Source organism: Sinocyclocheilus rhinocerous, unplaced genomic scaffold, assembly GCF_001515625.1.
Source record: "Sinocyclocheilus rhinocerous isolate Xijiao unplaced genomic scaffold, SAMN03320098_v1.1 scaffold1808, whole genome shotgun sequence".
Taxonomy (NCBI): Eukaryota; Metazoa; Chordata; class Actinopteri; order Cypriniformes; family Cyprinidae; genus Sinocyclocheilus; species Sinocyclocheilus rhinocerous.
In genome coordinates this window covers 199366-217329 of record NW_015661912.1, presented here as the reverse complement: position 1 = coordinate 217329, position 17964 = coordinate 199366, and the positions used below count along the sequence as shown (strand labels likewise).

Here is a 17964-nt window from a genome sequence, read left to right as displayed (position 1 = left end):
ATTTTTTTTTATAAAAAATATATCTTGTAAAAAACAATACTATTTATTTATTTATATTTTAGTTTTTATTTTATATATTACATATATATATATTATAATCTATTATTTCCACATTTTTGGTAGTTTTTATAAAAAAAATTATATCTTATATAAAAAAAAAAAAATATTTATTTACATTTTAGTTTTTATTTTAATGATTAACTTCTAAGGGCAACAGCTAGCTTACTGAAAATTGAATGAAGATCTGGTTAAGTTCTGGCTGTATTTCCTGACATAACGAGAGCAAATTATTGTAATGCTCTGTTGTGTTTTATCAGGCACAAACACATGCATCACTGCAGTCCTGCTGCGTCTCTCAGTGAAAGCATTGTGGGCTGTCAAATACAACACAATTGGAAGGAAGACGTCTACAGTCCTGTCTCTCGGTGGAAGGGGACGGTACTAGTCCAAGTGTCTGTGAACTCGTCTCTGTACCTCATCAAGTACGATGGAGTGGACTGCGTCTACGGCCTGGAGATCTTCAAAGATCAGAGGGTTCAGAATCTGGAGGTTTTCCCCGGGGAAATTGCCTCGTTTCGGGTCAGTGACACTCGTCTTGCGGACCTGCTGCTGGGAAGGCCGGTGATTCACCTGTTTGAGACGGACGACGGCTCCAAGGATGAGTGGAGAGGTTTGGTGCTCTCCAGGGCTCCCAGCATGCCTGCGTGGTTCTTCATAACTTATGAGAAAGACCCCATGCTGTACATGTACCAGCTGATGCAGGATTATAAAGACGGGGACCTTCGTATACTTCCGGATTCAGGTGAGTGAGTCAGTACACTCACTTACAAATAAAGGTTCTTTATTGGCATTGATGGTTCAGTGAAGAACCTTTAACATCCATGGAACCACTAAAGGTTCTTTATAGTGCAAAAAGGTGCTTCAGATCATTAAAATGTTCTTCAGTCACTGAAAGGTCACTGAAAGGTTCTTTGGGGAACCAAAAATGATTCTTTATAGTGTGACCAGTGGAGTCTGAATCATGAACAAATGACTCTCTAATGAATCAGTCAAAAGACTCACGAACAGTCTCAAACTCACAATTTGAATCAGTCTAATGATTACAGTGTGAACAGTGGAGTCTGACTCATGAACAAATGACTCTCTAACTGATTCCTTGTAATGAATCAGTCAAAAAGACTCACAAAGAGTCTCAAACTCACAATATGAATCAGTCTAATGACTACAGTGTGAACAGTGGAGTCTGACTCGTAATCAAATGACTCTCTAACTGATTCACTGTAATGAATCAGTCAAAAAGACTCACAAACAGTCGCAAACTCACAATTTGAATCAGTCTAATGATTACAGTGTGAACAGTGGAGTCTGACTCATGATCAAATGACTCTCTAACTGATTCACTGTAAAGAACCAGTCAAAAAGACTCACAAAGCGTCTCCTACTCACAATTTGAATCAGTGGTGTCTGACTCGTAATCAAATGACTCTCTAACTGATTCACTGTAAAGAACCAGTCAAAAAGACTCACAAACAGTCGCAAACTCACAATTTGAATCAGTCTGATGACTACAGTGTGAACAGAGGGGTCTGACTCATGGACAGATGACTCTCTAACTGATTCCTTGTAATGAATCAGTCAAAAAGACTCACAAACAGTCGCAAACTCACAATTTGAATCAGTCTGATGACTACAGTGTGAACAGAGGGGTCTGACTCATGGACAGATGACTCTCTAACTGATTCCTTGTAATGAATCAGTCAAAAAGACTCACAAACAGTCGCAAACTCACAATTTGAATCAGTCTAATGACTACAGTGTGAACAGAGGGGTCTGACTCATGGACAGATGACTCTCTAACTGATTCCTTGTAATGAATCAGTCAAAAAGACTCACAAACAGTCGCAAACTCACAATTTGAATCAGTCTAATGACTGCAGTGTGAACAGTGGAGTCTGACTCATGAACAAATGACTCTCTAACTGATTCACTGTAATGAATCAGCCAAAAAGACTCACAGAGAGTCTGAAACTCACAATTTGAATCAGTCTAATGACTACAGTGTGAACAGTGGAGTCTGACTCATGAACAAATGGCTCTCTAACTGATTCACTGTAATGAATCAGTCATAAAAACCTCACAAACAGTCTTAAACTCACAATTTGAATCAGTCTAATGACTGCAGTGTGAACAGTGGAGTCTGACTCATGAACAAATGACTCTCTAACTGATTCCTTGTAATGAATCAGTCAAAAACACTCACAAACAGTCGCAAACTCACAATTTGAATCAGTCTAATGACTACAGTGTGATCAAATGACTCTCTAACTGATTCACTGTAATGAATCAGTCAAAAAGACTCACAAAGAGTCTCAAACTCACAATTTGAATTCGTCCTAATGGCTCTATAGGGGGAAAAAATTGTTCTTTTTAGAAACTGTTCACTGAAGGGTTCTTTGGGGAACCAAAAATGCAGCTTCTATGGCATCGCTGTGCAAGAAGCTCTTTTGGAAAATTTATTTTTTAAGAGTCAGAATAAGAGATTGGGGCATTTGAATCTTTGATTCTGTAGGACTCAGATGTGTGAGTGTTCATTATGAAATGCTTTCCTCCATCAGATGATCCGGCGGAGGTCAGAGAGCCGGGTGAAGTGTGCGATACGCTGGTTGGGAAGCAGGTGGAGTGTGAGAAGGACGGCACGCAGAGGATGGGCACCATCATCCAGCAGGTTCAGGCCAAACCCTCCGTTTACTTCATCAAGTTTGATGACGACTATCACATCTACGTCTATGACATGGTCGGGTCGTGAGTTTCTGCTCAAGACCTTCTTCGTCATCACGCAACAGCATTTTCACTGGAACGAAATCTGTGTTTTCAGACGCTTGCTTTTTTGTTGTTAATAAATGCATGTTATGTAGAAATCTTCTGACGCCGTTTAGTTCCTCTTCTCTCTTCACCTGCTGTTATGTCGAACACACAGATGCGTTTGAGAATAAAATGAGCCTGTTTTGTTAGTTCTCTTGAGCTTCTGTCCTTAGACACAGAGATATATTTTTATACTGTGAGTTCTTGTTCAGTTCAAGTGTCTTTTTGGTTGTTTGCTGTTTGAGAGTTTCATCTGTTTCCTTGTAGTGCCTTTCTCTCTTCTGAGATCTTTCTGACTTACTGTATGAATGAAAAACATTTATCTTGAACATAAGAAGTGCTACTTCATAAAGATTCCCTCTGCATATCAGTGTGTTCCTCCTTTCTATGTTTGTCTCCATTAAAGATGAACAAGTTTAAAAAACTGTTTGACTGAACTAATTTATTTGTTCTACACTGAAATAAATTGCGTATAAACAATTTTCACTCAGAAATTCCTAGTAGATTTCACAAATAATTACACAGAATCGGCAAGTAACACATTGGACATGAAATTTTGAAGTAGAAAATCGGAAATTGTATTTTATAAAAAAATATTTTATTTACTGCCGCAAAATAGAAATATCTAAGAATAAATTTTTTTACAAATAAATTGTCTCCCTGAAGCAAAGAGTTCATTCATATGTTCGATGACACGCAAATAAGGCGAGCTCTCATGTATTGATGAATAAGTTCTGAAACACTGCTTCATGAAGCGTCGGCCCCTTGTTCGATTCTTTGGCCTTTGGAGCGCATATCACGAATAATTTGATTCAAATCGGGACTTCGAATCGCGTATCGCGAATCATTTGATTCAAATTGGGACTTCGAATCGAGTATTGCGAATCATTTTGATTCGAATCGGGACTTCGGTTCGCGTATTGCAAATCATTTGATTCGAATCGGGACTTCGAATCGCGTATTGCGAATCATTTGATTCGAATCGGGACTTCGGATCGCATATTGTGAATCTTTTGTTTCAAATTGGCACTTCAGAGCAGGTTTGCAAATCTTTTGATTCAGATCGACTTCGGTTCGCGTATTGCGAATCATTTGATTCGAATCGGGACTTCGTATCGCGTATTGCGAATCATTTGATTCGAATCGGGACTTCGGATCGCATATTGTGAATCTTTTGTTTCAAATTGGCACTTCAGAGCAGGTTTGCAAATCTTTTGATTCAGATCGGGACTTCGAATCGTGTATTGCGAATCATTTAAAAAATTTACTGACATTTAAATCTCTTAATCGAACAAAACTGGCCGATATTTAAATCTATTACTAGAACAAAACGACCAATATTTAAATCTCTTAATCGAACAAAACGGACCGATATTTGTCTTTTTTTCGAACAAAACCGACCGATATTTAAGTCTATTACTAGAACAAAATGACCAATATTTAAATCTCTTAATCGAACAAAACAGACCAATATTTATCTTTTTTCCAAACAAAACCAACCGATATTTAAGTATTTTTATCAAACAAAATGAAAAAAAAAAAAAAAAAAAAGACAGATATTTAAGTCTTTTTATCAAACAAAACCGAATGATATTTCAATCTATAACTAGAACAAAACGACCAATATTTAAATCTCTTAATCGAACAAAACCGACCGATATTTGTCTTTTTTTCGAACAAAACCAACTGATATTTAAGTATTTTTTTCGGGGAAAAAAACTGATATTTAAGTCTTTTTCCGAACAAAACCAACCGATATTTAAGTATTTTTATCAAACAAAATGAGCGATATTTCAATCTATAACTAAAACGAAATGACAAATATTTAACTCACTTAATCGAACAAAACCGACCCATATTTAAGTCTTTTTTTTCAAACAATAACTAGAACAAAACGTCCAATATTTAAATCTCTTAATTAAACAAAACTGACTGATATTTAAGTCTCTTAATCGAACAAATGGGCTGATATTTAAATCTATAAACCGACCAATATTTAAATCTTTTAATCAAATAAAACTGTCCGATATTTAAATCTCTTAATCGAACAAAACCGACCGATATTTAAGTCTTTTTATAGAACAAAACCGGCTGATATTTCAATCTATAACTAGAACAAAACGACCAATATTTAAATCTCTTAATCGAACAAAACCGACCGATATTTGTCTTTTTTCCAAACAAAACCAACCGATATTTAAGTATTTTTATCAAACAAAATGAGCGATATTTCAATCTATAACTAAAACAAAATGACAAATATTTAAATCTCTTAATCGAACAAAACCGACCAATATTTAAGTCTTTTTTTCAAACAAAACCGACCAATATTTAAGTCTATAACTAGAACAAAACGTCCAATATTTAAATCTCTTAATTAAACAAAATTTACTGATATTTAAGTCTATAACTAGAACAAAACGTCCAATATTTAAATCTCTTAATTAAACAAAATTTACTGATATTTAAGTCTATAACTAGAACAAAACGTCCAATATTTAAATCTCTTAATTAAACAAAACTGACTGATATTTAAGTCTCTTAATCGAACAAATGGGCTGATATTTAAATCTATAAACCGACCAATATTTAAATCTTTTAATCAAATAAAACTGTCCGATATTTAAATCTCTTAATCGAACAAAACCGACCGATATTTAAGTCTTTTTATAGAACAAAACCGGCTGATATTTCAATCTATAACTAGAACAAAACGACCAATATTTAAATCTTTTAATAAAAAAAAACTGACTGATATTTAAGTCGCTTAATCGAATAAAACCGACCGATATTTAAATCTCTTACTAGAACAAATCCAACCAACATTTATACCTTTTAATCGAATAAAATCGGCCAATATTTAAATCTGTTAATCGAACAAAACCGAATGATATTTAAATCTATAACAAGAACAAAACAACCAATATTTAAGTCTCTTAATCGAACAAAACCGAATGATATTTAAATCTCTTAATCAAATAAAACCGACTGATATTTAAATCTCTTACTAGAACAAAACCAACCAACATTTATACCTTTTAATCTAACAAAATCTGCCAATATTTAAATCTCTTAATCGAACAAAACCGAATGATATTTAAATCTATTACTAGAACAAAACAACCGATATTTAAATCTTTTAATAAAAAAAAACTGACTGATATTTAAGTCGCTTAATCGAATAAAACCGACCGATATTTAAATCTCTTACTAGAACAAAACAACCAATATTTAAATCTCTTAACTGAACAAAATCGACCGATATTTAAGTTTTTTTTTTTTTCCGAATAAAACTGACCGATATTTAAGTCTTTTTTTCCAAACAAAACCGGCCGATATTTAAATCTATAACTAGAACAAAACGACCAATATTTAAATCTCTTAATCGAACAAAACTGACCAATATTTAAGTCTCTTAATCAAACCAAACCGACCGATATTTAAGTCTTTTTTCGAACAAAACTGACCGATATTTAAGTCTCTTAATCAAACCAAACCGACCAATGTTTGAATCTTGTAATGGAACAAAATCGAATGACATTTAAATCTATAAATCCTTTAAATACTGTTATTTTCCTGTTTATTACTGCCATGCTGCTTTGAAACAACCTGTATTGTATAAATGGCTATAAATAAATGTGACTTGTGTATTTTGTATTTTAAACGGTATTTGGAATGTTATGAAATATGAATGAGAATGCTGAAGCTCTGCTTCACCATCAGTGACTCTAGTGAGGAAAAGGAAGAGGAAGAGGTGGGCGGAGCCTGTAGATGATTGACAAACGGAGGGACTGACCTCATCATCATGCGATATGAAGTAACCGGAGATCTAACGGTGACAAACATCGGACCATCGCCATAAAACTCATATGATTCACGCTCGTTCATAACGAAAAACACGGAAAGGTGACTGGAGAAGCAGCCGGGTGTTTCTTCTCTCGATGACCAGATTATCTACAGTTTAACTGATGCGTTCCTGTTTAGAAGTTAAAGAGCTGCATTGTTTTATCAGATGTAAATAAATGCTCAACTATAAGTTCTCCAAAGGCTCCAGAAGTGTGTTTGCGGAACTGAGAATGTTCGAGACGAAAGGAATCTTCGGCTTTTGTGTGGATGTCAGCTGTCTGCTGCTCGGTAAGACTTCATTCACATTACACTCTGGCCTCTCTCTGAGCTGCTGATGGTGTTGTTGATTAAATCTGCGTTATTATTGTTACTGCTTGAGATCCTTATGGATCTGAATGTTACACTGTCGCGTGCATCGATGAAACATTCATATCTGTTACACACGCACATGCATATTCAATATTACTCAATATAGGTCACTGCACATTTACAGTACGTATTGCAATATAATCTTTCATTATTGCTCAGAAAAACAAATGTGCGAGCTTGTATCGAGATATAGTTTTTTAGTTTCTTTTATGAGGTGAGATAAAAGCACAGTTGTAAGTGTTCACAGATAAGTTGTGTTTACATTATATCCATACGGCCCAGCGAACAAAAGTGTTCGGAGAACGTTTTACAAACGTTGCCATTAAGTTATGAAAACGTTATTTTTTTAATGTTCTCAGAACGTAGTGTTTTTTATTTAAAAAAATGATTGGTTATGCGAACGTTTGAGAAAACATTAAGGGAACGTTCCATTTTATCATTTTGGAAACATATAAGAACCTTACTTTTGAAAGTTCTTTGAACGTTCTGAAAAAAAAAAAGTAATAACGTTAGAAAATGTTGTCCAATTAAAAAAAACGTTCCATGATGTAGAAATAGTTTCTGCAGGTCATAAAAAGTCTTAACTCTTCCACAAATTAAGGTCTTAAATCAGAGCAGAAAGTCTTAAATTCATAAGGTCATGGCATTAAATTTTGCATGCACTGCAAATAATAAATAAAATAAAAACATTTAAAAAACAAAACTATATATATATATATATGTGTGTGTGTGTGTGTTGAATTAGGTTGATTTTTCATTCTTGTTTTAATCATTTAAATCAGTTTATCAGAAAACAAGACTTCTTATCTTGTTTTCTTCACACAATCATAAATGTTTAAAGCACTTATAATAGGCTAGTTAACCCTACTGTACATGCAACATATTCCAGATGCTCAAGCCACTGTTAGCTCTATATTATGTGCATTATTAGAAAAATGCTTAGAATGTTTGTGGACGAGGAAATTCTTCAGCGGAGAGACTGTGATTCCTAATTCATTTAAAGGTCACAGTAAGGAATCCACTGTCTGGACTAATGTGATGTAAATGAATGCCAGAATGATGACAGAATACCGCTATTGTTGAACAATTGATTTAAACAGTGTGAAGTAATTTGATTATTTAGCATTATGGCATCTCTTAAGACGCTTTTCTTCTCCAACAACATACTACACACAACTAACAAAACATACATCACCACATGATATGGTCTGTTCCTAAAGCGCTCGACCTCAGGCCCTTCACCAATTGACCAAACGACATTCAGTAATATCATCGATTTAAAGGAGACATATTATTCCCCCTTTTACAATATGTAATATAAGTCTCTGGGGTCCCCATAATTTGTCTGTGAAGTTTCAGCTCAAAATACTCCACAGATCATTTATTATATTATTTTGAATATGCCTATTTTGAGTGGAAGCAGAAACACGCTGTTTTCGTGAGCGAAATCAGACGCTTGCAGAAAAAGGCTTCCCAAAATAGTTACTGGGTTAATCTTTTTCACGTTTCCTTGGTTGGTAGATGCACCGGGGACCTGATTATAGCACTTACAACCTGGAAAAGTCAGATTTTCATGATATGCCACCTTTAACTGCACTGACACTTTCAGATGAGAACATTGGTTCTCCTTTGAGACCGATCACAGCAGGAAACGCTTCTAATAAACCCCATGTCGGTGATATAAACAGGCCTGTGAACCTCCATTTGTGTGGTTTCTCTCTTTGTTGCAGCTGGACTTCCATTTGCGATACTGAATATTCAGCACACGCCATTCAAAAGAGGCTTTTTTTGCAGCGATGACTCCATCAGGTACCCCTTTAAAGAAGATACCATATCCTACCAGTTACTGATGGGAATAATCATTCCATTCGCACTGTTGCTAGTAAGTGTTCGTTCGATTGCTTTCTTAACCAGTACTCTTCTTCAGAGCTTCTCTTGCCATTAGAGTTGGTCAAAACATCATGCATTTTTTTCTCTTCACCACAGATAATCTTCGGTGAGTGTTTTCCCATATATCTGCGGTCCAGAGTTTCTTTGAGTTACGAGTATATAGCGTGTGTGTATAAGGCCGTGGGATCATTCGTGTTTGGAGCGGCGCTGAGCCAGTCTCTGACCGACATCGCCAAATACACCATCGGCCGACTGCGGCCGCACTTTCTGACTGTGTGTAAACCGCACTGGAGCCTCATTGACTGTAAATCCGGTTATATTGAGAACTTCACGTGCACAGGAGATCCAGTCATCATCAATGAAGGCCGGTGAGTGCAAAACAATGCAACGCATGCATTTCTTTACTCAGATGCTGAGGTGCAATATGACCAGCACTAGCACTTACATTCAGAATGTAACATTTATTACACGTTTGCATTGAACCTGCAAGCACATTGTTTGATTTAGAAAAGAACATGTTGTTCTGATTGCATCTGATTTGCTAATTATGACGGACAATCTTCTACCGACAGGCTTTCCTTTTATTCTGGCCACTCATCGTTCTCCATGTACTGTATGCTGTTCCTTGCTGTAAGTGTGTTTTTATGAAAATATTTCACCTGTTTCATCAAATTCAAGGCGAGATACTAGGCAAAACCATTGTTTTTTATGCACTAATGTCACAAACTCCAGGGAAGATGATGATGATAGAAATAAAACAAGGTTTATTAAATAACTCAAGATAGACAGACAATATGCGAGACAGCAATACCAGAGAGCTAAAGGGTGGAAACAAAGTAACAAATACTGGGAAAATGAGGGTAAAATGACAAATACCTGTGCAGATTAAATTAATTACCATGACAACTGAATAGTGGCGGGAAAACTGAACAAAGGAAACCGGAAACTTATGAAAACACACTAAAAGTCCATTATAATGAAACAGAACCGTGACAACTATTGTAACATTGTAACAGGTGACCATATTTTCTGATTTATGGAGTGATGCAAAGAGAAATCCAAAATCTCCTCTGGAAAAACCTTTAACTCTAATATGACAATAAAATCAAACTGGAATTTTGAACCTGGCTTTATCCAATTTTCAGTGCTGGAAATGAACTCAAATTGATGCATATTTAATTAGATAATGCCTCATTTAAATATTAATCAACTGGAGAGGTATAGTGATATCTATTAGTTTACATTCACCTGTAGTGTCTTGCCTTTATCATATACATTTAGATTTAATGCAAACTTTATTAATTAAATTGTCATGGCAGCTCAATACATTCAAAAAACACTTAACATACACATACATACATATATGCTAATATGTTTTCTTTTCAGCTGTATCTCCAGTCTAGACTGAGGGCAAGTTGGGCTCGACTGCTTCGGCCGACTCTCCAGTTCTCTTTCCTCGCGGCGTCTCTTTACGTGGGTCTGTCGCGCGTCTCTGATTATAAACACCACTGGAGTGATGTTCTCTCTGGACTCGTACAGGGAGCCGCCGTGGCACTGTTTACTGTAAGTGAGGCTGTACGCTCGTTAATAAATGCATGCCATGCTGTAACCAACACGCCTCTCTCTCTACGCAGGTGTTCTTTGTATCAGATCTGTTCAGCGCCAAACGCACGTCAGATACAGATGAGGAGATCTCGCACACGAGTCTTCAGGAGACGTCAGATCCGCCGAACCACTACGGCAGCACAGAGTGAGACAGAACGCACTGTATTATTTGGAAGGACGCGCAGTGGATTTTTCACTTTTGCAGTAACATGCAATCCTTCCCACAACTGATTCTCTTCACTTTTATAATATTACTGGGCAAAAGGTCATTTTTCATAATGCACAGCAGTAGAGAAGTATATAATGTCATCACGATAAATACAGCGGCAGTGCAACAATATTCGCTCTGCAGTGGCTGCATATATATATTAGTTATTGTACTGAATGTGGCAGTGTAAAAATTGGTTTCTCTTTCCTTACAGACCTCATGGGGTTAATTATACAACTAAAGGTTCCTACTCAGAGTTTATGCAGTGTCAGTGAATCGTGAAGGGAATGGTCCCTAATGGCCCTTTCGACACCCTCAAAACACTGGCAACCTTTAACTTCCATGGGACCTTTTCCATTGCATTATAGTAAAAAGAGGTTCTTTAGATTATTAAAATGTTCTTTACATTAAGAAAAAGATGGTTCACTGACAAAATAATGGGTCTTTGCTGTGAAAAAACCCTCCTGTAACCTTTATTTTTAAGAGCGTATGCATCCCTATCCATCAAACCATCCAACATTTCTATCTGATAATATTAGTGCAGTAACCGACATATGCAAGTACACGCGTCTTATTTCAGCAAGGTTGTTTTTAAATGTTAAATGAAGACTGTTACAACCAATGGATTGTACACTTGACTGTAAAACACTTTATTTCTGTGGTTTACAGTTGCTTGCTTTTGTGTGTGTTTGTGTCAAATTGTCATAAGAAAAAGGAAAGTAGTTGTGGACCAAAATATGAACAACCAAAGTGTCTCATTGCATTGAATTCAATTAATTTTGTGTATATTTTATTCATTTTTTTATGCAAATTATTTTATTTTTTAATGAAAATTGAATTCAAAGTGTTACTTTTTTCATTTTTATTGTTATTATTAATGCAAATGGTAAGACCACAAGCTGTAAATGTCCAAGCACTTGAATAATAATTTTTTGCCTTTAATAGCTTTATGTAACTTTGTATGAATTTTTAATTTGCTGCTTTATTTTTAATTCATTGGCAGCTGTGCTAGTGTGAACCAATGAAACATGGTACTGTAAAATATTTTTTTTTTTGCAATTAAAGCTCGTCCAGACCAACTGTGGTGTAGTTATTGATATTTAAATAATCATCATAATAATTTTGTTCTCAGTGGCGCCTCTAGTGGTCAGATTATGTCTGCTGATTTCGAGCTTTGGTCAGTTTGATTCATTCGGTTCGCTCGGACGGATCGTTCGAATCCTTACAGGTACAAATGCTTTGCGAATCGGCTCGATCGAATCGCAAAGAAGAATCGATTCAATAGAGCGACTTGTTGGCGAATCGAACGCCACCGCCGCTGTTCTTTGTCCTCGCGGTGACTGCATATGATCCCGCTGAATGTACATTATTTATTCCTCTGTTTACAGTCTGTATTCATCAAACAGAAGATCTGAAGGATGGTGTTAGTTCATGTCGGATATTTGGTTCTTCCTGTCTTTGGCTCAGTGAGAAATAGAGGTATTTATAACGCATTATTTCACGATCAGATCACATGTAAGGGCCTTTTGCGTGTTTAATGCAAGATTATTAAACCCCACGAATGATCTATATGCTGCTGTAGATCCTTACTGAGTAGATATTCAATAAAAACCAGGCTATTTGTATTTTTTAAGCGAATCGGTGAGGTTTGATTCGGATCTGCGGCTAGTCTGTTAGCTAGCCGAGCGACGGACGCGTTCCGCGTCAGATTTCACTTTAAAATGCATTTAAAATCAATTAATTTGCTTATATGAGGTACATTCGGATTATCTGATAGATTGTCGATTCGTTTTATCGTGTATTTGAGCGCTGAATGTGTTTGTTGAGGTTTATTTGTGAGGTTTGGTTTTACCTCAGAAAGCTAAAGATGCTAATTCAGGCCTGAGCTCAACGGACAACAAATAAAACATAAAAATACATCATTTCAGGTATTAACTGGAGTCTTTTATTGCTCATTTGTATTAAATTTAAGTCTAAAATAAGTGTTTTAGCTCAGAATGACACTACCTGCAGTTCATCAAACAAAAAGCTGATGTGTTAAAAAATTATTGTTGAGCATTTACACCTACGATTGTCTAAACGAGCTGCTAACTTTATCTCCATCACTGATTTCATGAAGCTTTTTTGATTTCTGTTTCTGCCAATGCATCTGCTCATTGGATGTTGCTTTTGTTCTGTTAACCCTGTACTGAGCATGGTGGGCCTTGCTATTGGTCAATGTTGTTTTATTTGTTGCATGGACTTATTATGACACAAATCCACATATACTAATATTTTTCAATAAAGAATATAGTATTTTTCCTAACCTCCAGTGTGCTTCTTGCTGATTTCCATTTATTGTCTCCCCCCACCTCCTCCCTCTGCTGTGACCGATAGACTGATTTCCTCGCCTTTATTTTTATTTTTCATCATGAGACCTCAATGAGTTGATCTGTGGTCATATACGCTCATCACTGAGGCACTTAAAGGTGCAGTGTGCGTTCACGATAACCGTAGACGTCCACAAATGAAAAATAAAGTCGAATTAGATCCGTTTCAATCACGGTCTTACCGCTGCACCTTTAAGTCTTCTCACTGTAAACGATCCGGATGCAATGTAAACGTGGCGTGTCCAGGTATCCACACATTTCATCTCTGATTGAATCTTTTCTCACTAACACACAGCGAGCGATGGGCACGTCCCATTTCTCTGTGTGACTTTGACACATTATACATGATTTCGTCTGGTGATTGAGGCTTAAGTATTTTTCGATTCCTTCATTCTGAAGTCTGTGTGTATCTGCCAGCAGAAAGTAGAGTGGAGAGATGGGTAATTCTGCTTTTCTGTGTCTCATTTTTTTTCCATTTCTACTGAAATAACTTGGTTTTCTTTCTCATAAATGAATAGTGAAGTGTTCTCAAACCCATAAAGTGGTGCATTGATTCATTTCCTCATTCATTTGTCGTCTTATAAGTAGCCTGCAGATACCAACATCACAACACGACAAACTCGGTCTCAAACATTCACCTGTCTTTTGTTATTAATCCAGTGAAATATAAGTAGTAGGGCTTCTGAATGAATGACATTTAACTTCTATGCAGCCTGTTTAATATAAAATTTGTCTTTTGCAATAGAAGTTACGTTCGTTCCAGAAATGCCAGGACTTTTTATGGAGTGTAATTGTTGCTCTATACATTAATGTTCACATGTCAGCTTACAATAAAGCATGCTAACTGCATGTCTTGCCCCTGCACCAGCGAAAGCCTTGGGTTCCTGTGATGTCTGCTGCTTCTGATGTCGTTTTGCTTCTATGAAGGTTTAGACTTGAAGGGATAATCATTCCACTTGGATAAATCACAGTAAACATGTTCCTAAGGATGAAGAGTCAGTCCTAGAAAACCATTCCTATCAACCAATCAGATTTCAGACTAATGTGCTTCAACAGCATTCTTAACCCTCAGTCATTTCAGGAGTGGCGTTGGATGAGGTTTGGACTATGATTGTTGTTCCAGAACCAACAGAGGATGTTGATTCAGGAAGATGTCCTACTTTGAGATGTCATTGGCTTTGGGATTTTGTTTTGCCAGCACATGGATATTGCTTTGGAAAATAGTTCCCACACATGTATCCAAAGTCCTGTCTTTAGAAATTCGCAAATCCCTTCATTGATAAGGTGTGACAGGCTAACAACTTGCATAAAAATACAGCAGCTTTGGTCTAAATCCAGACCTTTACTGCTCGCTCAGACATTTGGCTGAGAACCTAATGCAGCTGTGGATTCCTTCAGCTTTCCAGGAACGCATCTCGCAGTCCGCTTTCGGCAGTCGCTAAATAACTAGAGCGTTCACATCTGCTGTGCCGAGGTGAGGAGACACTTCTGTTCACACAGCTGTAGAATACGGTTGATATATGCATGATTATTTCCCAAACCAGTTAAACACAGCCAATTTCATTGGACAACTCAATCACAAAGTAGCCTGTCAAGAAAAGCTCAGACTTCTGAAAAGTCACTGATGGATCTGATCACGACAAACAGTTATGTTATCCATCAGGATGTTCTACCAGCGCTAAGTTTAGGTCTATATGTGTTTTAGCGCTTCGTAACATTACCGGTGTAATCTTTTATCTTTAGGTTTGTCCTTTATTGGTTTGGGAACCAGTTGGAAACCAAGAACCGTATTCTACAATGAAAAGTTCAGTGACCTGTTGCATAAACATTTTAGACTAGTCTTACAAGATAGTCAAACTTTTCTCCAATATCTTTTTTTAGATCAGTTACTTATGCCTGGTGAAGGTCATAGGACTGAAACGTTGTGAATAAATCTATTTCTGATACGTTTGCGAGTATGGATGGTGTGTGGGATTTATTCGTTTTTGCTTGGATCAGTTACTTAAAAAGGTAGACTTGTCTAATTCGAACCTGAAATGTAAAACTGGCTTGGCTAAGTGCTAGTTAGTAAGACTAGTTAAGACAAGTGTTTATGCAACTGGCCACATGACTCATAACCAGTTGATATATGCCATGTGAACTAGACTTGTGCATCATGCTATTGGAAATATGACTATTTAAGATAAAAAAATAGGGGTATTGTTGTAGAGTGACAAAGTGATTGGATAGAAGAAATATAAACTAAATTGGACAAAACTGAACCACAAAATGTGAGAGGCTGAACTAGTTGCAAGTCTGACTTCAGTTACCTGTTCATACTCTGTCTTATATATCCGATAGTAAATTCGATTCCCAATCCTAAACACTAACTGTGAATATAGCGAACTCCCAAACCAAAAGGTTAACGCAAACGCACTGTTCACACACAATTCACTCACCTTCACTCTTCATTTGCCATCACACCCCACTGCTGATGATTGATTGATTTCTTCTGGAAGTTCAGGAGAGGACGACGGCCGGCCTCAAGCAGCGGTTTAATCTCATTTATAATTCGCTATGATGTCATTGTTGTTGCAGGATCTCACTTTAACAGGCATCAGCACAATCATGCTACCTCTTGCCGGCATTTCCACGTAGGCCCCCAGGCCCAGATCCCTGTTGATTTCCCAATGCCCCATCCAGGACAATCTCAGACAGGAATGAGCCATCACCACGGCCCCGCGCACCAGCCAGCCGCGGCATTACATCCACCCCTCAACCACATACCAGCACCACCGTTCCAGGACATCCCGGCCCCACCCTTTCTACCTCAGGCTTTACACCAGCAATACCTCATCCAGCAGCAGATCCTGGAGGCCCAGCACAGGAATTATTCACGGTATTTAGAAGTGCCCACGATAACAATATCGTGCATATTAATTACCGTGATATATCGCATTACCGAATACCGAATACGCACAAGTCTACTCAGAATTGATTCGAGAGAGAATCACGATGCGTTCCGAAAATCTCAGAATCGATCCACGAATCGCGATGCATCGATTTATTGTCCCAGCCCTATAATCAACCATATTTCACGAGTTCACCTGCCCATCCAGTATGAATAGTTAATGGTAAACAAACTTGGCTTGCTGTCCTCGACGGAGGCTCATTTAATTTAATTTAATTTATTTTATTTATAAAGCACAATAAAACAACAATGGTTGACCATTGTGCTGAACAATATAGTTTAAAAGGAATCAAAATACATAAAATGGTAAGACACGACAAACAAATAATAATTTGAAATAAAGTCCTGTTGGCTCATACACCAAAAGCATTCTCAAAGAGGTAGGCTTTAAGCCTTGTTTTAAAAAGGGATGCTCTTGCAATTGTTCTAATAGAGATTGGAAGGCTGTTCCACAGTTTAGGGCCGGCTATGGCAAAAGCCCGGTTACCTTTTTTCTTCAACCTAGATCTAGGGACCAATAAGAGATTCTGATTCGATGACCTTAGACATCTAGCTGGACTGTGTAAACTCAAAAGGTCAGAAAGATACGAAGGTGCCAGTCCATTTAAAACCTTAAAAACAAAAAGTAAAATTTTAAACTATTTTAAAATGGACTGACAGCCAATGCAAAGAGAGTAGGTCAGGGGTAATATGTTCGTATTTGCGAGTGCCAGTCAAAAGTCTAGCAGCTGCATTTTGTACTGTTTGTAGGCGATTCATACATGATTGGTTAATACCAATATACATTGAATTGCAGTAGTCTAGTTGAGATGAGATAAAAGCATGTATAGCCCTCTCGAACTCAGCACAAGTTAAAAAACCCTTCACCTTAGCAAGGAGTCTGAGCTGAAAAAAAATTGATTTAACTACTGCGTTTACTTGCTTATCAAAAGTCAAAGCAGAATCAAACACAACACCCAAATTTTTTACAGAGGGCTTGACATATGCAGCCAGATCACCCAGCACTTGCTGTATGTTGCCAGATACAGCTAAAGAACCGAACACAATTGCCTCAGTCTTACTCTCATTGAGATTCAAAAAATTAAGAGACATCCAAGCCTTAATATCAGACAGACAAGCAGTTAAAGCACTCAAACTCTGGTTGTCATTTTGCTTAAAAGGCACATAAATTTGCATGTCGTCAGCATAACAATGAAACTACACTTTTTGCTTATTAAAAATGGAACCCAACAGGAGCATATACAAAGAAAATAAAATTGGAGCAAGGATAGAACCTTGAGGAACTCCACAAGTCAACACTGATTTAGAGGATGAGCACCCATCCACACAAACTGAGAAAGTTCTATTATTCAAGTAAGATTTGAACCATATAAAAACGTGTGTGTGTGTGTTTTTAGTTTCCGGTGCTCCAGGAGGATCTGGACATTTATCTTGGGCTGCAACAGTTTATTGTGAGATCAGGAGCAAGTGAGTATCTCTTCATTATCACAATCTGAATGAGTTTTATAGATAGCGGTTTTGTTCCAAAACCTGTAGAGCTGCACAACCAGGTAATGCTTTTAGGTATCCAAATGCAAATACTGTTCCATTAAAAGAGCCATTGTTTTGGCCAGATTTCAAGGCAGGATTGCATATATGCGTCATAGATAAGGCAATCCCAGGATACATTGCGCAAAGCTATCCAAATGTTACGGTCTTGTATGTCTTAATGTACCAAAGCGTAAAGGGGAATATGATGGTAATGTGATATCTTTGACAACTTTATTTCCTTGTTAATCAGGCAGTAACTTTTTTTTTTTTTTTTTTTGCTTTCCTACGGGCGACAGATGATTCGCTTCCTGAAGGAAATGAAATCTGATGAAAAT

The 17964-nt window shown here is 37.0% G+C and overlaps 3 protein-coding genes across 6 annotated transcripts in view; all 3 read left to right on the top strand.

Annotated features, from left to right (window-relative positions):
* Positions 1–3227, top strand: part of spinb (spindlin b) — a 5261-nt gene extending 2034 nt beyond the window's left edge. For all 3 annotated transcript variants that reach the window (XM_016536572.1, XM_016536571.1, XM_016536573.1), the window contains exons 4-5: positions 318–802; positions 2616–3227. In XM_016536572.1, the coding sequence (XP_016392058.1) occupies positions 318–802; positions 2616–2806 (676 nt within the window). In that variant the 3' untranslated portion in view covers positions 2807–3227. The remainder of the gene's footprint in view (positions 1–317; positions 803–2615) is intronic.
* Positions 3228–6633: 3406 nt separating this feature from the next.
* On the top strand, positions 6634–11589 carry LOC107726877 (phospholipid phosphatase 1-like). Its single transcript, XM_016536580.1, has 6 exons — positions 6634–6996; positions 8808–8959; positions 9064–9335; positions 9540–9597; positions 10354–10530; positions 10602–11589. Exons 1-6 carry the CDS (start codon positions 6885–6887, stop codon positions 10719–10721), a joined length of 891 nt encoding a protein of 296 aa, XP_016392066.1. The 5' UTR covers positions 6634–6884; the 3' UTR covers positions 10722–11589.
* Positions 11590–11599: 10 nt separating this feature from the next.
* LOC107726876 (RING finger protein 165-like) overlaps positions 11600–17964 on the top strand; it is a 12476-nt gene continuing 6111 nt past the window's right edge. For both annotated transcript variants that reach the window (XM_016536579.1, XM_016536578.1), the window contains exon 1: positions 11600–12259. In XM_016536579.1, the coding sequence (XP_016392065.1) occupies positions 12199–12259 (61 nt within the window). In that variant the 5' untranslated portion in view covers positions 11600–12198. The remainder of the gene's footprint in view (positions 12260–17964) is intronic.

Coding starts and splice junctions, on each gene's coding strand:
- LOC107726877 (XM_016536580.1), top strand. CDS start 6,885: ATGCTCAACTATAAGTTCTCCAAAGGCTCCAGAAGTGTGTTTGCGGAA. Junction 9,336..9,539: donor GTCATCATCAATGAAGGCCG/GTGAGTGCAAAA, acceptor TTCTACCGACAG/GCTTTCCTTTTATTCTGGCC. Junction 10,531..10,601: donor CCGCCGTGGCACTGTTTACT/GTAAGTGAGGCT, acceptor CTCTCTACGCAG/GTGTTCTTTGTATCAGATCT.